The 22,512-nt window shown below is 42.1% G+C and overlaps 1 protein-coding gene across 4 annotated transcripts in view; it reads left to right on the top strand.

The window, feature by feature from the left end:
- Positions 1-22,512, top strand: part of Scn10a (sodium voltage-gated channel alpha subunit 10) — a 129,029-nt gene that overhangs the window by 31,077 nt on the left and 75,440 nt on the right. For all 4 annotated transcript variants that reach the window (XM_008836200.1, XM_008836195.1, XM_008836184.1 and 1 more), the window contains exons 4-7: positions 17,648-17,776; positions 18,263-18,354; positions 20,547-20,741; positions 21,138-21,201. In XM_008836200.1, coding sequence (XP_008834422.1) covers positions 17,648-17,776; positions 18,263-18,354; positions 20,547-20,741; positions 21,138-21,201 — 480 coding nt within the window. The remainder of the gene's footprint in view (positions 1-17,647; positions 17,777-18,262; positions 18,355-20,546; positions 20,742-21,137; positions 21,202-22,512) is intronic.

Raw genomic sequence — 22,512 nt, 5'->3', positions numbered from 1 at the left:
GTCCACTTTATCTTCCAGTCTTGATACTCTGTTTTCCATTTCGTTCATCCTATTGGTGAGGCTTTCTCCTGTTGTTTCTAATTGGGTTACTGAGTGTTTCACTTCCCTCTTCATTTCAGCCTGAGTATTCTTCAAGAGTTCTAACTCTTCTGAATTCATTTAAAAGTTTATCCCTATCTTCTTCAGTTCTTTGATTTCTTTATGTGTTCCTTAAATCCACTGAATTCTTTTATCATGTTTATAATTGTTCTTTTGCATTCCATATCCTGCATTAACTCAAGGGTTTTCTCATTGTACTCCTCTAGAGGACTATTGGTATTTGGTAGGGATATGTTCTTTTGGTTGTTATTATTTATTATTTTTTCTCTGTGATTTTGACATGTGACTTTCTTTTGTAGTTTCTGATTCTTCTTTGAGACTCAAGCCTTCAGGTTTAGGTCTGATTCTTTTTGTAAATTTTATTGTTGGATATGAAAAGCTGGTTGGTCTAGGCTTTGGGTTCTCTCTTTTGATTTTATATTGGAGTGGCCAAATTGCTTTCCTCTTCAGGAGTTCCCACAGAGGCCCAAGTCAGATGAGGATCAGATGCTCTCAGGCTTTTTCCTAAGGTCTGGATTCCTCCAGGAAAGATGCTGTCCTCAGGAATTTGGGGGCTGGACTGGCCTAGGAGAAGGGCCCAGGAAAATGCTGGTCTGGGGCAGCTGGTGGCAGTGCCACCCAGGAAAGCAGAGGGAGGTGAGGGCAGGACCAGGCCCAGAGGGCTCCTGGGGACCACAAGCAGGAACTGGGTTGGTCTGGATGCAAAGGGTCAGGAAGAAGTTGTGGCTCTGATCTGAGAGGTCAGCTCTGGTGTCTAGGATGCCAAGACAAGAAATGGGCCCGTACCCAGGCTAGGAGGAGAGATGGGGCAGGGGAGCTGGGAGGGTGAATGAGGCTGGGGGAGTCAAGGACAGTGGAGGGTTGTGCAGCCCAGGGAAGCAGAGGGAGGTGAGGGCGGGACCAGGCCCAGAGCAAGATTAGTTTTTACGTGAATTTGTTCTTTGATAATTTCATACATGTATATAGTACATTCTGTTCACTCTCACCTCATCTTTTACCTCCCCCCCACCCTTGTCACACCCCCTCCTCCCTACAAGTCCCTTTTCCACATTCATGACCCACTGACTTTAATCAGGACCTTAGGTGTGACCACAAGTTTGGAACTATGCCTTGAAGCCCAGTGGGTTCACTGTTGGGTATACAACTCAAGGCAATGACTGTCTCTCCCCCAGAATCCATCAGTATCGAACAGTTCAGTAGGGAGACGTCAGACCTCATGAGCCTCTCCCCAGAACCCCTCCCCAGCTTATAATTGGCTTTTGACAGGCCCAGTCTTCTGCAGGCCCAGTGCAGGCAGCTGCAGCAGCTACAAGATCTTGTTTGCAATGGCTGAGTCAGCGTGTTGTAGCCTTTTCCCTGTCTTCGAGCTTTTACATTCCTTCTGCTCACTCTTCCTCGATGTTCCCAGTTTCAAACTATGAAACAAACTCAGAAGGTAAGTTGGTTTGTGTACATCAGTGTTTATAATGATCATCATTCACAATGACTGAAAGGTAGAACTACTCAACTGTCTGGTAACAGGCTGGGCCAAGAGCATACAGCACGTCCTGTACATTATCAGTACTGTATTACCCAACCTTCAAAACTGAATGTGATTCTGAAATACATACAACATGGTGGATCTTGAAAACCCATGGATAAGCCAAACACATAGAATAAATGTATGATTCCACTTAGATAAGGAACTTAGAGTAGACATATTTAGGAAGACAGAATGTAGAGGCGGTTCAGAGTAGAAAGCAGGAGGGTTACTGTTTAGTAGGGGTGTTTCTGCTTGGATAATTTTTTAAGTTTTGGAGGTAGCTATGCTCCTTCTATAACACTATAAATACACTTAATGTGAGGCTGGGTGTGGTGACACACACCTTTACTCCCATCAGTAGGGAGGTAGGCAGATCTGAGTTCCAGACCAGCCTGGTTTACATAAGAAGTTCCAGGCCGGCTATGGTCACACAGTGAGACTTATCTGAGAATTTAAAAAGGTGGGGCTGGGGAGATGGCTCAGTCATGGCATACTTTTGTAATCTCAGCACTGGGAAGGCAGAGACAGGAGAATTCTGGGGCACATTGGCCAGGTAGTCTAGCCTAATCTGTGAATGCCTGGTTCAGTGAGAGACCATGTCTCAAAAAATGAGGTGAATGACTCCTGAGGAATTACACTCGAGGTTGACCTCTGGCCTCCAATACACACATGCACACACACATATACCTTCATCACACGAACAAACATAAACACCCATAAATACCACATACACACAAACTGGTTAAAGAAGTACATTTTGTTTACTATGATTAAAGACCACGCATGCTGAATTGAAGCAGCTCCTACAAGACATGGCCAGTAGGGAAAGGCATTGCTATTCAAATGGAAGAGGCTAGCACAGGCCTCATTCACAAAGAGAAGCTGGGATCCTTAACACACCTGCATATCCTGAATTGCTGTGGAGTGGCACGGTGAAAACTGTGACTACACATTGACTGTGGCTGTTAGTGCACACCTCCTCAGCCTGTGGGGTAAAGGGAGTACAGAGCACACCCTTGCTGCTGGCTCATAAGAGCAGCTGGCTGGCAGATAGTAGGCTTCCACTGCATTTTAAAACCGACCGAGGAAATTTTTTTAATGATCATTTCTGAGGACATAAGAGTGTATCTCAAAGTAACCCACTCAAGATTTTTGAATGGTGTGAATCTTTGACTGCAAAGTCTAAATGGCAGGATTTGGGGGGCACAGGCATGCCATAGTATGGATTTGGAGGTCAGAAGATAACTTGCAGGAGTTGTGGGTCCATGTGGGTCCCAGGAATCAAAATCTGGTTGTCAGGCTTGGTAGCAAGTGCCCTTACCTGCTGAGCCATCTGGACAGCCCAGGATTTCTTAAAATAGAATAGCCTTTAGTATAGTGGTGCATGCCTATAACCCCAGCACTCAAGAGGCGGAAGTAAGAGGATTTATGTGAGTTTGAAGTCAGTCTGGGTTACATAGTGAGTTCCAGGCTAGCCTGGGCTACAATGTAATATTATCTAAAAAACAAACAAAAACAAGGGAACTGGGGAGATGGCTCAGTGGGTAAAGTGCTAGCTGTAAGAGACCTGAGTTTGGATCCCCAGAACTCACCCAAAAGTCAGTCATATCTGTAATCCCAGTGCTCCTACTGGAAGATGGGAGGTGGAGAGGGAATAATTCAGAAGCTTTCAGGTCAGCTAACCTGGTATATGTGGCAGTGAACAAGAGACTCTGTCTCAAAACAAGGTGGAAGATGAGGGCCTACACCTGAGGTTGTCCTCTGACCCCCACACACCATGGCACGTTTGTTTCCCCCCCACACACACACCAAACAAAACCAGAAGAGTGCAAGTGGGTCCACACATGAGAGTCTGACTCTCTTCCATTGCTTAACGATTTTCTTCATTCAATAGAGTTAGGGTAACACATCGGGTGCATATTAAAAATCACATCCAAATGCTGTGACCCGACATCAAGAAGCAGCACCAGAACCAGATCCTCCAAGGAGAAGACCCACCTTCTCTCCATTAGCTGCTGACCCAGACCAGAGACTTCGCAGCTGCCAGTGCTCAGCTGTGCAGAGCTAGGTCCTCATCCTTCTCTGAAACTCTGAAAATAGTTTTTAAGGAGAATTCGCTCCATAATTTCTGGGTCCGTGTTTGATGTGGAAAGCCGGAAATATCCATCAAAGCTTCCCAATAGCATATAATTCTGAGTTAAGATGGTCTCATTTAGAAAACATAAAGAGCAGGGGGAATAGAACCAGCAAGATTAGAGTGGCGCTAACAGCCCCAGCAGCTATGCAGCCAGACGCAGATTTCTTCACAGTTTCAAGCACTTTTTCTCCTCTCGTCCATATAAAAAACATGGCTCTTACTTTGAACTTTTAAAATTAAATTTGAGTATAATTATTCAATCACACGAATTGCACATATTAATGAGATTCACTGTGACATTTCCATACATGCATACATTATATACTTTTTATATTTGCATTAATTTTTTGAAATATTGTTACTAGATATTAATTATACAAAACAATGGGTCTCATTTTGACATCCTCACACATGTATGAAAAGTGTCTTGATTGTATCTCACACACACACACACACACACACACACACACACTACCCATATTACCCAGGTGGCCCCATACCCAGTCCTGCTCCCTGTTGTTCTTCATTCTTTTCTCTTTTTTAAAAGACTATATAGAGGAGAGAAAAATGTGACATTAGTCTTTCTGAGTATGGTTTATTTCATTTCATTTAATGTGATGATCTCCAATTCCATTCCATCTATTCTCTTGCAAATTGCATGATTTCATTCTTCTTTATGACTGAATAATACTTCATTACATACACACACACACACACACACACATTTTCTTTATTCATTTATCTGTTGTTAAGATCTAGGCTGATTCTAAGACATTGATTTCCATGACTCGGACTTCTATAAACATTAAGTGTGTAGGTATCTGTATTATATGCTGATTTGGGCTCTTTGGGGTACATTCCCAGGACTAGTATCACTGAATTACATGGTAGTGTTACTTTTAGTCTCTCAAGGAAGCTCCATACTGATTTTCAGTGTCCACACTAATTACATTCCCACCAACAGTATTTTGGAGTTCATTTTCCCCCACATCCTCAACACCACTTGTTGTTTACCGTTTTCTGATGAGATGGAGTCTCAGTGTAGCTCTGATTTGCATTTCCCTGATGGCTAATATAGTATTTTTTATATACTTAATGGTCATTTATTTTTATTTCTTTTTTTGAGAATTATCTATTCATTTGCCCATTTATTGGCTGAATGATTTGGTTTTAGGATGGTTAATTCTTGAGTTCTTTATAGATTCTAGATATTAATGCCCTGTCAGGTTTATAGCTGGCAAAGATTTTTGCCCATTCATTAGACTGCCTTTTCACTCTGGTGACTATCTTTTTTGCAGTGCAGAAGCCTCTTAATTCCATGTAATCCCATTTGTCGGTATTCATAATTATTTTCTGGGAAATTTGAGTCTTTTTCAAGAAGTCCTTGCCTATGTCTACATCTTGAAATGTTTGTGCCTAATAATTTCAAACTTTCAGGTCTTACATTAAGGTATTTGCTAAATCTGAGTTGATTTGTGTACAAGGCAAGAAACAGAGGTCTGGTTTTCTACATGTGTGTGTCCAGTTTTCCAAATACTATTTGTTAAAAAGACCATCTTTTCTCCAATGTATGTTTCTGGCATCTCTGTCAAAAACTCAGATGGCGTAGCTGTATAGGTTGATTTCTGGGTTCTCTATTCCATTGGTCTATCGGTCTGTTTCTGTGCCAGCACTGTGGTTGGTCGGTCGGTTGGTTGGTTGGTTGGTTGGTTGGTTGGTTTTCTGTATAGCTCTGTGGTATAATTTCAGGTCAGTTGTCATGATACCTCCCATGTTGTTTTGCTTTTGTTTTTGTTGGTAGAGAGAGGTTTGTTGTTTTTTTGGGAGGGTTCTTTTTTCTCCCCCACCTCCAGGATTTGGGGTCTTTTCTGCTTCCATAAAAAAATTCAAAGTTGCCTTTTCTAGTTCTCTGAAGAACGTCATTGGAATTTTGATCAGAACTATTGACTGTGTGGATATCTTTCAACAATATGGCAGGTTCACAATATTAATTCTTCTGAAACACAAACAGTGGAGATCTTTCCACTTTCTCAAGCCTTCTTCAGTTTCTTTCTCCAGTGTTTTATAATTTTCATTTTTTTGGTTAGGCTTGTTAGTAGGTGTTTTGTTGGGGAGGATATTGCAAACAAGATTTTTCTCCCTGATTTCTTGCTCAGTGAATTTGTTTGTTTTGTATAAAAAAGGATATTGATGTTTGTATGTTGGTTTTGTAACTTGCTATTTTGCCAAACGTGTTTATCAGATCTAAGTGTCTTCTAATGGAATCATTAGGGTTTTTAAGTACTGATCATATCATCTACAAATAATTTTACTTTTTCATTTCTAATTTATTTCCCTTTTTTCCTTGCCATGTTGCTTTGGCTAAGTTTTCAAGAAATATATTAAGAGGTCAATGAGATGGCTTAGTGGGTAAAGGCACTTGTACCTCAAACCTGACAACCTGAGTTTGATCCTCAGAATCTACAGTGGAAAGAAAGAACCAGCTCCAGAAAATTGGCCCCCACATACATGTGCTATGGCACATGTGTACACACACACACACACACACACACACACACACACCAGACATATGGTAATAATAAATAAATTTTAAATTAAAATATTAAAATAATACATTAAGGGAACTGGAGAAAGTGTTCATCAGTTAACAGCACTGTCTGCTCTTATAGAGGACCTGGGTTCTATTCCAGTCACCCACATGCTGGCTAACAACTATCTATAACTCGTGTTCCAGGAGCCAAAGCCCTCTTCTGGCCTCCATGGGCATTGCATGCACATGGTACATTTACATACATGCAGGCAAAACACTCATACACATAAAATAAAAATAAATAAATCTATTTAAAAATATATTGACTAGCCAGGTGTGGTGGCACACACCTTTAATTCCAGCACTCGGAAGGCAGAGGCAGATGGATCTCTGTGAGTTCAAGGCCAGCCTGGTCTACATAGTGAGTTCCAGGACAGCTGGGGCTGCAGAGAGACCCTGTCTCAAAAAAGACCAAAAAAAAAAAAAAGTTGAATAAGAGAAGAGAAAATGGGCCAGGCATGATAGTGTATACCTTTAATCCCAGCACTTGGGAGGCAGAGGCAGGCAGATCTCTGTGAGATCAAGGCCAGCCTGGTCTATATGATGAGTTTCAGGTCTGCTGGGGGCTACAGGGAGACCCTGTCTCAAAAAGACTCCCCAAAAGTGAATGTTTGCTGGCTGTGGTGGTGCACACCTTTAAACCTAGCACTTGGCAGAGGCAGGCAGATCTCTGAGAGATGGAAGATAGCCAGGTCTATGTAATGAGTTCCAGGCCAGTTGATCTAGAGGGAGACCCTATCCCCCCCCCAAAAAAAAGTGGGCATAAGGGACAGCCTTGTCTAGTTCCTGATTTTAGAGCAAATGCTTTTAGCTCTTCTCCACTCAGTGTAACATTTGCTATAGGTCTGTCATGTATGGCCTTTATCATATCAGAGCATGATCCTCCCATTCCTACTGTTTTCAGGGATTGTAGCATGAAGTGATGTTTAACTTTGTCAAAGGTTTATTCCATATCTTTGATATGATTATACTTTTGTCCTTACTTCTACTTACATTCCATAGTATATTTAATGGTTTGCACATGTTGAACAATTCTTACATCACTATGATGAACTCAACTTGATCAAGGTGTATGATATTAATAATGTGTGCTGCCCACTTCTCAAGATTTTTTATTGAGGATTTTTGCATCTACATCATGAAGGCTATTGACCTATAATTTTTTCTCTTTTTGTGTGTCCTTATCTGTTTAGTATCAGGGTAATACAGACTTCATCGAATGAACCTGGAAGTATCCCTTCCCTTTTTTAAACATATGGTAGAATTCAGCAGTAAATCCATCTGGTCCTCGGCTTCTTTGCTAGGCATCTACTTCTTTGATCTCACTGCTTGTTATTGATCCGTTTAGGTTTTTGAAATTACTTTTTTTTTTTTTTTTTTGGTTTTTTTGAGACAGGGTCTCCCTGTAGCCCCAGCTGTCCTGGAACTCACTATGTAGACCAGGCTGGCCTTGAACTCACAGAGATCTGCCAGCCTCTGCCTCCCAAGTGCTGGGATTAAAGGCGTGTCCCACCATGCCCAGCTAGGTTCTACTTTTTAGATTATATATTCCTAGCACTTTGTCCGTTTCTTCTAGGTTTTCTAATTTATCAGAACATAGGGTTTCAAAATATTCCCTAGTAGGTCCAATAAGATGGCTCAGTAGATAAGGCTGCTGGTCACCAAGCCTGATGAACTGAGTTTGATCATAGTTCTGGATAGCTTCCATTGTCAACCTGACACACCTTCAAAGAGGGATGGACCTCAGTTGGGGGATTTTCTCTATCAAATTGGCCTGCAGGCATGTCTGTGAGGCATTTACTTGATTGTTGAATGATGTGGGAGGGCTCAGCCTAATGTGGGTAGTCCCTCCTCTGGGCAGGTGGTCTGGGTGTATATGAAATCAGGCTAAGCACCAACCAGAGGAGCAAGCCAGTAAGCAGCATTCTTCCACGTCTCTGCTTCAATTCCTGCCTCCAGGTCCCTGCCCTGCTTAAGTTCCTGTCTTGATTTTGCTTAAGGATGGACTTGGAAGAGTAAGATGAAATAAACTCTTTCCTCCCCAAGTTGGTTTTGGTCAGAGTGTTATCACAGCAATAGAAATCAAACTAGGACCAGCACCTAAACCCACACGGTGAAATGAAAGAACTAACTACTGCAAGTTGTCCTCTAACCTCCACGTGTATGCCCCTCCCCCACATACACACAGAATAAAAAAGAATATAAAAAAAAAACCTCTTGGTGGTCCTCTGGATTTCAATGGTACACGGTATGATAACAGTTTTTGTTTCTAATTTTATTAATTTATGTCTTTTCTTTCTTTTGGTTAGTTTGGTAAGGATTTGTCAATCTTGTCCTTCCAAACATCTGTCTGTTTTATTGATTCTTTGTGGTGTTCTTCTTGTCTGCATTTCATTAATTTCAGCTCAGATCTTTATTATTTCTTGTACTAATCTTGGGATTGGCTTGTTCCTTTTGCTCTAAGACCTTGAGATGCATCATTAAGTTATTTATTTGGGATCTTGGTGATTTTAGCATGGAGGCATTTATAGCTACAAACTTATCTTTTAGAACTGCTTTCACTGTATCCAACAGGCTCTGGGTGTTGAATATTCATTTTAAGTTGGTTCTAGGAATTTTTAAAATCTCTTCCCCACATTTTTTGCCTGCCCACTAATTGTTCAACTTCATGTACTCATATATTTTCTGTTTCTCTTGCTGTTGCTTTTCAGTTTTATTTCACTATGAGCTGATAAAATCAAGAAGTTTTTTGAGATTTTTGTATTTATTAAAACTTGTTGAGAAAATGGATATTCTGAAGCAGTTGGGTGCACTGTTCTGTAGAAGTCTGTTAAGTTCATTTAATCTACGGCGCAATTTGGGTCTGATTTATCTTTGTTGAGCTGTTTTTGGTTTTTGTTTGGTTTTGGTTGTTGCTGTTTTGTTTGATCAAGCTATTATTACATTTGGTCTAACTCAGCTTTTATGTTCAGTATTATTGTTTTGTGAAATTGGATGCATTGGCATTTAGATCATGAATGCTCACGGTTGTGGTATTCTGTTAACTGGCTATTTCCTGTATCAACATGCAATGATCTCTGTGTCTTCTAATTTTGGCTTGAAGTCTGCTTTGTGAGACATGAGCACAGCTACTCATATTTGATTTGGAGTTCCATTTGCTAGTATATCTGTTCCCATCCTTTCACTCTTTGGCCTGTGTTTACCTTTGCTAATGTGTGTTTCCTGCAGGTAGCAAACAATTGGGTCTTATTTTCTTAACTCAGTTCAGTGGTCTGTGTCTTTTAATAGGAAAATTGAGAACATTAATCGCCAAAGTTACCACTAAAAGCAGTGTACTAATTCTTGTCATCATGTTGTTTTAATAATGTCCGATTCATTCTTAATCCTCACTTGCTTATCTACTGTTCTACTGGGATTTCTTCTTTTCTGTGCTCTTGTGTTTGTCCTTATCCTCATCTTCTTTCTGCAGTGATGGCTTAGTGGTCATGACTTCCTTTAGTTTGTCATGAAAGGTCTTCAATTCTTCTTCAATTTTGAAGGATAACTTTACTGAATACAGTAATCTAGGCTGACAGTTGTTTGTTTCAGGATCTAAAGTATAAGATGTTGTGGCCTCCTGGCTTTTACAGTCTCTGGTTACTCTGATGGATTCCCTTCATATGTGACTTGGCACTTCTCTCTTGTGGCTTTCAATATCTTTTCTTAATGCCATCTACTTGATGTTTTAATATACTCCTATACCTGGATGCCCATCTCTTTGCCAAGATTTTGGAAACTTTCTGTTTCCTATAGCTCTAGCTTGTGTATCTTCTTTTATGTCCATTAATAAAAAGCATGGTCTTTTAATAATATCTCGTGGGTCTTGTATGTTTTGTTTATACTACTTTTTCTTAAATTTTTTTTCTTAAATTTTTTAAGAAATTCTATTTTATGTGTATTTGTGTGTTGCCTGCGTGTAGGTCAGTGCACCCATGTTGTGCAATGCCCGTGGAGATCAGAAGAGGCTGTCAGATCCCCTGGGAATGGAGTTACGGACAGTTGTTAGCTGTCATGTGGGTGCTGGAATTTGAACCCAGGTCTTCTGCAAGAACAACCAGTGTTCATACTACTTTTTAATTTTAAAAAATGTGCTTAGTGTGTATGTGCATGCCCACATATGTACACCAGAGCATGCATTTGGAGATCAGTGGATAACTTTCAGGAATAGGTTCTCTTCATGCACTACATGGATCCCATAGTCCCATGGATTGAATTCATGTTGTCAGGTAGCCTTATCTTCTGAGGCATCTCACCAGACCTCATACTTTTTTTTATTGCCTGAATATTTTAATTAATCTACCTTGTCCTCAAGCCCTGATATTCTGTTGTCTACTTGATCCAGTCTACAGTCAGGATTTCAACTGATCTTTTATTTGACTTGATATGTTCAATTTTTTTTCAGACTCTTTCCATTGAATTCTTCTTTCATGTCTTGCATTTTCTTCCCTAGCCCATGAAGTTGTTCATTGCTGTCCTTTGATTTCATTCAGTTGCTTACCCTTGCACTCTCTGAATTCATTGGTTATTTTTATAATCATTTTACTGAATTATGTTTCAGAATCTTATATCTTTTGCTATCATTAGAATCAGATACTATGAAACGATTATTTTCAGTTATGTGTACATGTCTGTGTACATCTACATGAGTGTAGATACAGAAAAAGGCCAGAAGAGGGCATGGGAATACCCTGGAGCTGGAGTTACAGGCAGTTGTGAGCCAACCATCGGAGCAGTTATAGTGCCATGTTTGGGAGTACTTTTTTATTGTTGTTCGCTTGCTTGTTGTTTTTTCTTGTATTTCTGTATTAGGATTTGCACATCTGAGGCCAAGTCATTGGCTAGGAGTTTTAATCTCATGTATTCTCTCAGTTGAAGTGTGCAACAAAGATTCTGTGGGACTAAGTCATGGTAGCTCAGGTGCAATTTATCAGTAGCTCAAAAACCTACTGAGTATGCTCAAGGAACTGGGCCTCAATGCCATCCAGAGGGAGGAAAATTAACTACAGTAACAATCACAAGCAACAGATCAGCCAGCTATAGAAATACAGTAATAACTAGTTAAAACAATTAGCACCACAATTCTAACAGAGGAAAAAGGAAAAATGGCAATACTTCATGAACTAAGAAGATATTGGCCAATAAGGACATGCATAGAAAAAATGGAAAAACTCTAAATCAGAAAAAAGAGAAAAATAAACAAAGAAGGAAATGTGAAAGGAAAGATAGAGAAAACATAACTAAAGACAAAATGAAGAAAGTAGGGTGAATGATATTGAAGTGCATCCTATACATTCATGCAAATGTCATAATGAACCCACCATTATGTATTAATATATGCTAATAAGGGGCTGAAGAGATGGCTCAGCAGTTAAGAACTCTGGTTGTTCTTGCAGAAGACCCAGGTTCGAATCCCAGCACCCACATGGCAGCTAACAACTGTCCATAACTCCAGTTCCAGGGGATCCAACAGACTGTTCTGTCCTCACAGGCATTGCACGGCATGGGTGCACTTACCTACATGCAGGCAATACACTCATACACATAAAAAAAATAAATATATGCTAATAAAAGCATTGAAAAATAAAGAAAACCAAGCAACCAAACAACAAAACCAATGAAAATCCAGAAAAAAATTAAAAGGAAGAAAGATAAGGAAAAGGAAGAAATAAGAGAGAGAAAACTGATCCAGCTGAAGAAAGAATAAAGTCGGAAGGGAGGAGAAAAAAGGGGGAGGAAAACGGAGAATCAAAATTTAAGTATTCAAAGATGGATGTGACACCTCACACCTATAATCCCAAATCATGGGAGCCTGAGACAATTTCTGAGACCAGCCTTGGCTCTATGCTGAGTTCCTGCCTCAAAAAGAAAGTAGGCCAGACAAAATAAGGTAAAAGAAAAGGAAATGAGAGGGAAATATAAAAGACTATTTTACATTGAAAATAGAAAATGTACCTGTAAATATTTAAATTAATCAATCTGATCAAACAGGTCTCAGTAGGAAAAAAAATACATACCACCAAAGACTGGAGGGAGGGGTAAATTAAAAATGAAAAGAAACAAAAAAATGTTAAGATGGTTGCTGTGATAGAAACACTGACCCAAGCAATTTTATTTGAGTTTATTTGAGCTTACGATTCCAGGGGAATTACAGTCTGTCATGGCAGGGAGGCATGGTGACTGGAGGTGGCTGGAGCAGGAGCAGCAGAAACTAAGTTCTCACATCATCATGCAGGCACAGGAAGCAAGAGAACAACTTGAGATCCAGCAAGGCTTAAGAACTCTCTAAGCCCACCCCCAGCAACATGCTTCCTCCAGGATAGCCACACCTTCTAAAACCTCCCAAAACAGCGCCACCATCTAGGGACAAAATGTCCAAACACTTGGAGCCTATGGGGGACATTTTCATTCAAACCACCACAGCTGGTTTCTAGTTCTCTACTGTGAACAGTAGTGAAGACTCTCCACTCACGCCCACCAGCTCTTCTGTGGCCACTTTGGCTGTTTGCCACCTGATGAGCACAGAATCTGTGCACTATTTGGCTTCCTCTTCTTCCTTTTGGTACTCAGCTAGCACCCAGAGAGCCTGCTTTGTGGAGACAACCAGTTGCAGGTACTCTTGGCTGCCCTGCTTGTCAGGACTGGGTGGTATGCACCATAAACTCTCTGCCTGCTGGTTTCAGTCTCCTGCACCTTCAAGTGTCTGGTTTGGGACAAGGAAGTTCTACCAAGATTCAGTGATCAATAAGGTAGCTCAATGCTGCCATGATCTACCCTCCAGGTCTGGGACTTTCTACAACTTAGCTCCCACACCATGTATCCACTTGCAACTGCTACATCCGGGTCCTAGAGTTTCTGGACCTAGCTTTCCTACTTTCTGGGCCCCAAACAGGTAGTAACCTCTGCTTCTTCCTGTGACTTCAGCTAGTTTCCCACACATGAAGCTCTCCACACCTCTGACTCAGCGCTTCCCCTATGCCCATCCCCCACCCTTGCCATAGTTATAGCTACTCTCTATAGCCAACCAACACTGGCTGGATCCACACTTGACTCTTGCCATGGTATCCCAGAGAAAGGCCAATGCAGGGAATTTTGATTCCTAAAGCTGTGGATTCAGAGAGGAACCACTCAAAATGGCTTCCCACCACCACACTGCAAATAAATGCAGGGAAGAAGAGAATACTTCCTGGGTGCCCAGATGCTCCACCCACTCCAAAATCCCTGTCTGATAAGCCTATGATTCTGCTTTGTGCCAACACCATTGTTAATTGTGTTTTTTAGTTTTTGTCTTTCTCAACTCCCACACCTCTGTGGCCTATCTTTCCAAATTCTCAATTTAAAAACAAAATTTTTATTTACTTATTTTTATTTTATGTATATGGGTGCCTCTCCTGCATGTATACAAGTGCATCTATGTTAGAGCATAGATATGAAAGCCAGATAAGGGTGACAGATTCCCTGGAACTGGAGTTACTGACTGTTGTTAGCTGTCATGCGGGTGCTTGGAACTGAACCAGGATTCTCTGAAAGAACATTCAGTACTCTTAATCACTGAGCCATTTTTCCATCCCCCAAATTCTCAATTTAAAAAAATTTCCTTATTTATGTGTGTCTATGTATGTAGGGTATGTGTGCATGTAAGTGCAGTGCCCACAAAAGGCCAGAAGAGGGTGTCAGATCCCTTGGAGCTGAAGTGGTAGGCAGTTGTGAGATGGCTGATATCAGTGCTGGGAACTGAACTTGGGCTCTCTGAAAGAGCAGCATGTGCTCTTAACTGCTGAGCCATCTCTCCAGCCCCCAGTTTGCCACTTTCTTTTGCTACCTCTCTATCGCCAATAAAACTAACAGCACTATTTATTTTTCCATTTAAATGGCTTCATACTGGCTTTTCATGGTGGAAAAACCACAAGGGTCAGATGCACATACTCATTTCCTTTCTTCTTGGTTTTCCCATTATTGGTGCATAACAATTTTGGGGGGTAGATTGTCATGTGATGCATGTGTTGCCTGACTAGGTAGATGACTATACAGCAGCATTGCTAAGCAGTGTGGAGTTGGCCTCAACCTCATGACAACCCCACCCACCTCCTGAATGCTGGCTGGAGTTACAGGTATGAGCCCCCAATCCCAGCTTGCATACTGCTTTTGCTTTTCCTGGTGTTTATAAGGATTTCACTTCTTCCTTTGCTCAGTTTTCTGTGTCTTCAATTCTCATATGTTCCAGAACTCTTCTCCGGAGGCTTAATTCTCACTTCTCACTTCTCAATTCTCTTAATTCTCTCTTTGAACACACCAGAGTACCCATAGGTTCTCATTTTCCTCAGAGAAATCATCCAGGTGTCTCATTTCCTGCCACAGCCTGACCTATAGTTCTCTAGCAAAGCCATTTTCTGGAGAGTGTTTCCTTCTCATCCTCTTGAATTTCTTTGCCTCCCTTGGGCCCCATATCCTTCTTCTTTGTGTAGATTTTCATAGCTGGGAAGTAAATGTTCTGAGGTTTTGCCTATCCGTATTAGTCTCCCCTCGTCTGTCTCTGACAGTTTGGCTGACAAAGGAATTCCATATTAGAAAGTGTTTTCCTTGGAAGTTTTAAGGTATCGATGATCTTCATCTTCCTATCCAAGGTAGTTTCTGAAATACCTAATGTTTTACCTAATGTTTTTCATTTTCAATCCTTTATAGATGGCCTGTTTATGTTCTCCCTCAAAAAAACCGTAGAGCTCTCCTTGTGCGAAATGGTCTGAAACTTTGCGACGTTCAGCTTTGATGTGAGCGTTCACTTCTTCATTCGGTCTACTGAACATCTGTCACTGTCTTTAATACTTGGATCTTTCAATTTTGTGGGATTTTTCTTGAATTATTCCTTTGATACTTTCTTCCAATCTATTTCTTTCTCTGTTTCTTTCTCAATTTCCTCTTAATCATCGGATTCTCTAATTTCCATGCTTTTATTACTCTCTTAAACATTCCCACTTTTTGTTCTATTTTCTGAGATTTTCAAAACTTTATTTGCAGTCTTTACATTAATTTGACTTTCAAAAGTTCTGCTTTGTTCTTGAGGGTTTTTTTTTATAGCCTATTCTTGTTTTAAGAAATGTTTATCTCACCTTTTAACTCTCTAAAAATATCAACAGTAGGATTTTTCTTTTTCTAGATTTCTTTAATCCTCCCCACATTTTTTTTTCTTTTTTTCTTTTAATCCCCTCTTTAGTTGCTTTGGGTTTTGTTTTAGTTTGGTGGTAGTGATGCTATCGTGAGACTGAGTCTTTCCATATAGCCCTGGTTGGCCTGTATAGTGTGTCTGATCTGGAGCTCATGGAAATTTTTCTGCTTTAGTGTCTCCAGTGCTGAGATTATTATAAAAGTCATGCACCACTCTACCTGGCTCATGTTTCTTGGTTTTGATGTTAAAAACATCCCTCCAATTTACAACATGCCTTGGTTGACTGTTCTTATTAAAAGTGTGGCAGCTAAGCTGAGTGTGGTGGTGCATACCTGTAATCCTAGCATTCAGAAGGCTGAGACAGAAGGATTGCAAGTCCAAGAACAGCTGGACTATATAGATAGCCCCATACCCTTGTTGGGGGATGGGGAGAAAGAAGCATGTTCATGAGCTATAAGCCTGCCTGCTTTCTAGGAACTTAGCAGAAGTGAGCAGTGTCTACTCTTCCACACTGAAGCTTTTTCTTTACTTCAGCATGATTGCACTTCCTCTTCTTTAGCTCTTGAGAATGAATACCCACTCTACCTCTATAGCACAGGGCAGTGTGAAGTAGGGCCTAAAAGGCCCAACTGCTTCTTGTGGAGACTTTCAGTCCTGCTTGCTCCTTCTCCCGAGGTCTATCCTCTGAGATACTGAGCATCTCTAAAATCTGAACTGCTCAGAGTTCTACAATGCAGCTTGTGTTTGCCCCAGTGCATTCATACCTTTAAAAAAGTCCATTTATTGTTACTCTAAAAAGAGTTTCAGGAAGGACAGAGATAAACATATTTAGTTAAGAATCTTCCTGCTTTTAACACAAAAATACACATTTATAACATGAATTATTTTTTGTGTGTGTATGTGCTCATGTTTATATGTATGGGATGGTACATGAACACGTGTGCACATGCATGTGGAGACCAGAGGATGATGTCTAGTATTTTCTCAGTTGCCTTCCACTTTACTTTTTGAGACAGGGTCTCTCACTGAACCTGGAGCTCATAGATTTGGCTAAGTTGGCTGGCCAGGGAGCCCCAGCAATTGCCCTGCCTCCACCTACCCAGTGCTGGGACCACAGGCATGTGCTGCCACTCCTCAGATTCTCATGCTTGTGCAGCAAGCACTTTGCACACTGAGCCATCTCCACAGCCCCTTTTAAATTATTTTTAATGTACCTCAAATCCATGTGTAACTTACGTGTGCACTTGAATTCTCTGGGTCCATTGTACTCCAGGCCAACACATGAGTATCAGCTGGGAACGTGTTAGAAATTCTAATTCTTGGGTCCCACCTCAGACTTACTGAATCAGACCCTGAGGACAGCCCAGGTACCTGCTTGAGCAAGCCCTTTGGGTAGTTCTGGTATCTGCTACAGTGTGAAAGCTATGCCACAGGTGATCAAGGGATTCTGAACATTCCCGAAACATTCCCCTACTCCCAACCTCAGCTCTTCAAATCCAAACACAACAAGGGGCCCAGCAGACTAAAGGGACTGTTTTGAGATAACTTCCTCAATTTTGATCCATCTAGCTGAGAAGCTGAGAAAACGTTTGTGAACTGAGATTTTTTTTTTTTTTAATCTTCCACAGTTCCTGGGCCAGGAACACAGACAGCTACACGAGGCACTGTGGAAAAAGAAATGGGTGGAAGTAGGGAGGTGTGAGGAAATGAGGTGTAACAGAGCTCTTCCACATCTTCCAACACCCATAGGCTGGGAAAGGCGTCTCCAGCATCCACAGGACAAGGGCCTCTCACGGAACAGGAGACGTGCTCACCCGGCACAGCCCTCTGCCTGCCTTCACAGGCTGCTGCTGCCGCAGCTGCTCATACACACAACACAGGCCTCTCCACTCAGGCATCTGTGTGATTCCCCAGTGTTCCTCAGTCTGCCAGAGTCCTGTCTCCTTACCTCCTGTTAGCCCCCTTCGCCACCTTGGCTACGTTCTTTGTATGTGTTCCCTTGCAACAACCACAGCCGCTCATCTCTCCTACCTGGAGGCAGAGGAAGCACCTGAGGTGTCTCCATGGCACAGTTAATGCCCCTTTCTACCTCCTCCCCAGGTACGCCTTCACTGTCATTTACACCTTTGAAGCTTTGATAAAAATACTGGCAAGAGGATTTTGCCTAAATGAGTTCACTTACCTGCGAGACCCTTGGAACTGGCTGGACTTCAGCGTCATTACCCTGGCGTGAGTATTTCCCTTTGCTGATTTGTGTGCTCACGATGTGGACCATGTCCTCCTCTCAGTCCTCCTCAGGTAGAATTTTATGGCCTGGGTTTTGGGAGACAGTCTTGAGCTCATCCCACATCCACAAGGACAAGTCAAAGACTCAGCTCTATGTTTATAACTGGCCAGAGTAGGTCAGAAGAGGTTCGGCGTTGTTCCTACCCAATATGGAGGAACTTCCTTGAGAAGACGTGCCTGAGAAAACAGGTTTACCAAGCCTGTCTGTGTGAAATCCATCCAACTGTGCACCTTCCGGGATTGCCTTTTCTGAAAGGGAATATGATGGTTTGGTCGGCATCCATGTCAACTGAGAGATGTTAATGCCACGTGATATGCAGTGTCTGTCCTAGGTCTTCTAGGCTTCTCTCGCTATGACCATTCTGTGTACCACATGCATTCCTGGAGCCCTCTCCTTGCAAAAATGCTGAGTGCCTTCTGGTCCTACAGATATGTTGGTGCAGCAATAGATCTCCGAGGAATCTCAGGCTTGCGGACATTCCGAGTTCTTAGAGCTTTAAAAACAGTTTCTGTGATCCCAGGTGAGCTGCCTTAACCAGCACATTTATTCAACAGAGAAAATGTTAGTTATCACTGGTCAGTACTCTTCTTTGATTTTACTCTCTCTCTCTCTCTCTCTCTCTCTCTCTCTCTCTCTCTCTCTCTCTCTCTCTCTCTCTCTCTCTCTCCAGGCCAGGGACTACTGACCCTATTTAACAAAGAAACTTAGGCTCTGGGTATAGACTACACAAGGCCAAGGTTTGTTCTCTACTAGGAGGCAAAGTGTGGCCTGGAAGTCTGCTGTCCTGGTTCCTGGACCAATGCTCTGTCCACATACCCCATAACTCACCATCAGCAAACTACAGGAAGGTCACTCCCTCATGTTCTATTCTTGCTATGGAGTTGAGGAAAGATACCCCCCACCCCAGTTGGATTCTTATTTTTATCTTCAACTGAACATTTAAAAATTTGATAATGGGGAAGAAGAGAAAAATCAATCCCACATTTTGGTTTCTTAATCATTTCCATAAATCTAGAAGCTTGATTCTCAGTCCTGTCAATGAACCTGCAGTGGAGGGATCAGGCAATTCTTGATCACAGAGTATTCAGAAACAAAAGGGATTTACCCAAGCTCATCTTACTGGGCCTCCATGATCTCTGTTGTCACTAGTAACATGTGATCCTAGGGCCCTCCCCTTTGCAGAAATGTGATTGTCTTCTGGTCCAATGGTTTGTTGAAACCATCCTCTATGAGGTTGATGGTAGGGATGGTGAATACAGAGAGAGTCATCACTATGAATGGGACTCAATAGATCCCCCCTGATGGCTTGAAGGTTGCTCTCCATTCACCCCTAAGAATCTCCTCTCTTGAGGAAAATAGAAACACTAGTTATGGAGTGGCTGTGTCTTTCTACCAGTCCACATGTGGCTCTGGCAGTTTATAAGGAAGCCAGATTTCTGTTGCTTTCAGCTGTTCTGTGCCAGGAAGATCTTGAGCCCTTTTGACAAGCTCTAGTCTGTCCAGATTCCTTCTCTGCAGCCTCCTTCCTCACAACCACCCATCCTTCATGGTATTGTGTGACATTTCCTGGGAAGATGTGAAAAGATGTCTACTCATCCAACATGGAACATTGATGACAGACCAAAGAAATGACTCCACCCGAGTCTAACAGTGAACCGTGATTCTATTGGTGTTATTTATAGGAGTATGGGTAAAGAGTTCCTTACACGATCATGAGTGACTCAAGGCAGCTGGATCACCAAAAACTCTACCCCAGCATAGGTGACAACTCACGAAAGTTACATATCTTAAGTTCCCTTCAGGTCTATAGAAAGTTCAGCAGACAGTCAGTCTCATCCCCAGCAGTCTTAACTGCTTATCACCGTGCTTATATAACTTTGAAGGTGGGGACTCCTGAATCTTGTTTAGGGAACTAAGACTTGTTAGTTTTATTTACTTCCTGGCCTTATAAATTTTATTTACTTGATGAGTCTTAACAAGCTTCCCTCTAAGAATGTTTCAATTTAGAGGAAATAGCCATAGAACACATCCTGTCCCAGAACCTACCTGTGGCTGTACAAATGCTCTAAGCTCTGACTGTGTACAAGCTATTGGCCATGTGTTCTCTCTTGGGATGTCCTTTCTCTTCTCTTTCTCTCACTCCTTGGGGTTCTAGTAGGGTGCTATTCTCTGGGTTTTTTCCAGCTTCCCCATACTCTGCCAGCCCCATTCCCACCCCTAGCTCCAGTTAAAGGCTCTCCCCATGTGTCCATCTGCTTGCTAATTCTGTGAAGCTTTTCTTCAGTTATTGGATAACCTGCCTCACATGATGTCTAATTCGTCACTCAGCTCCCAGTCCAGGGTCTCACATGTGTGTTGCTCATATGACTTAGGACCTTATATATTTTAGACAAGTGCTGTATCACTGAGCTACATACATCCCCAGCCACCCAACACCTTTTTTAGGTGAATAATTGCTAGTGTAATCATTTACTAGCCTTAAAATGATAAGAAATGCATTTACTGGATTTCAGTTGCTTATCTTTATGACAAAGACAATAGTCCCTGCCTGATTGCCTCTCTGGGCAATTGCAAGGTTCAGATGAGAGGCTGGGCTTAGAGTTTGTAAGTACTTCACACCTGTGTGTAGCTAATACAAACGGTACTGAAGATGACCCTGTGCTCTGGATGGTGCTATATCCACATGGGAGTATCTCTATCATCTTTCTACAGGGCTGAAGGTCATTGTGGGGGCCCTGATCCACTCAGTGAGGAAACTGGCTGACGTGACCATCCTCACCATCTTCTGCTTGAGTGTCTTTGCCTTAGTGGGTCTGCAGCTCTTCAAGGGGAACCTCAAGAACAAATGCATGAAGAACAACAGCACAGAGCCCCAGGAGGCTGCTAATTACTCATCTCAAAATGCAGGTGAGTAGAAGTGCTGCCATAAGATGGGGACCCTGGAGCTGTGCTTACCTGGGGTAAAGGGGTGCAAAGCCCCTGCACAACTGTGTAGACATAGTCTGACTTCTCATTCCTGCTGAAGTGCTCCTGAGTCATGTCTAACTCCCCTGCCTTGTTTCCTGCTGACCAGTTTCCCTTTTGCAAAGGCATGAACTCTAAATCCAGATGCATATTTTTCTGTCTCTTTACACTTTCTAAGTGGCTGGGGTGGAGGTGTTGCCTGAGTGCCCATTGAATGAATATAGCCAAAGGAGCCACCTCACAGTCAGAAGACAGGAAGAGTCTTCTTTGCCACCCAAGGCCTGAATTGGAGGCCTCAGAACATACCGTGAGGTGTTCATTTTTTTTTCTTTTCTCTAGGGAATGTCTTCTTCAAGATAGGCACTACCGATCCCTTACTTTGTGGCAATGGATCTGATGCTGGGTGAGTACTCAGCCCATGACTGTGCCAGTGTTCAGCATCTTTTCTCCATCACGTTCATTAATTTTCTCTGAGCAGAGCCTGAAGAGCCCTGAAGAACATGCATTAGTGAGTGTCTTAGGCATTGTTGTCTTAAAACTCATGGAGAGGGGTGCTGGGGAGATGGCTCAGTTGGTGAAGTGCCTGCCATGCTCACGTTTATGAGGATCTGAGTTTTAATCCCTAGCCCCCATGTAAAAAAGTGGGCACAGCAATGCACACCTGTAACCTCAGCATTGGGGGGTATAGACAGACGGATATCAGTTCACTAGCCAGTCAGTCTAGCTGAGTCGGTGAGCTCCCGGCTCAATGAGAGACCCTGTCTCAAAAGCAAAGTAAAGAACAACTGAAGACACCTGATATTGACCTCTGCTCTCCGTACGCACACATGCGCACAAGCACTCACACAACATATGGCACAAACACACATTTACATGCCAAAAGAACTCCCCCATGATAAGGGAGTATATTAGTCTAGTTTTGCTGTATGACAGATGACTCCAAGGTTTTGTGACTTAACACAACAACTGTTTAGCTCATTTTATGTATCAGAGTTGTAAACTGGATCTGCTGGTCTTTGGCTTATTTCTGCATCTGCAGGCAGTGGATGGATTTGTTGCAAAGTAGCTGTCTGTTCCTAGTGACCTTTCATTTCCAACATGACCTTGTGCCAGTTTTAAGCCTGGACCTCAAGAAGGCTTTTACACTCCCACATTCTTTCTGCATCCTCTTGACCAAAGCAAGTCACAAGTCAGTACAGATCCATCGGGTGCTGAAACAGATCTCTCCTCTCAATTAGAAAGAGCTTCAGGGTCATATTGCAAAGAGGTGTAGGTACCAGAAGGAGAGGAGCAATGATCTACTCCTGGAAGAGACCAATACTTATCAAGTATATTTGTATTAAATGGTCTACATTTAAGCTTCACAGCTTCCCCCATCGCAGGGTTTCGTTCTTTTTATGTAACAGAGGAAGAAATGCATGCATAACATTTTGCAATTTCAAATTCTTACAGAGGTCAGGAGCATAACAACAAATGAGTAGAGAGGGCCAGGAGGGAACCATGGCAACTGAGAGTTCATGCCCCATGGAAAGGGGACAGACACTGCTCAGCCTGGCTTTGGTTGCCATGTGAAACTGGGTGTCTACTGTGTCTACCTCTGCTAACTTAACAGAGACAGGAAATTTCTATTTTTATGTGATATCTCCTAGTATAAATTTGACCACCAATTCCTCAAAATGTCTACCTATCATATTGACCAGACAAACTATTTCTG

This window comes from Nannospalax galili, unplaced genomic scaffold (genome assembly GCF_000622305.1).
Source record: "Nannospalax galili isolate Female #2095 unplaced genomic scaffold, S.galili_v1.0 scaffold951, whole genome shotgun sequence".
In the NCBI taxonomy this organism is placed as follows: Eukaryota; Metazoa; Chordata; class Mammalia; order Rodentia; family Spalacidae; genus Nannospalax; species Nannospalax galili.
Note: the sequence above shows the minus strand (reverse complement) of the source record. Positions and strands in the feature narration are given on the sequence as shown.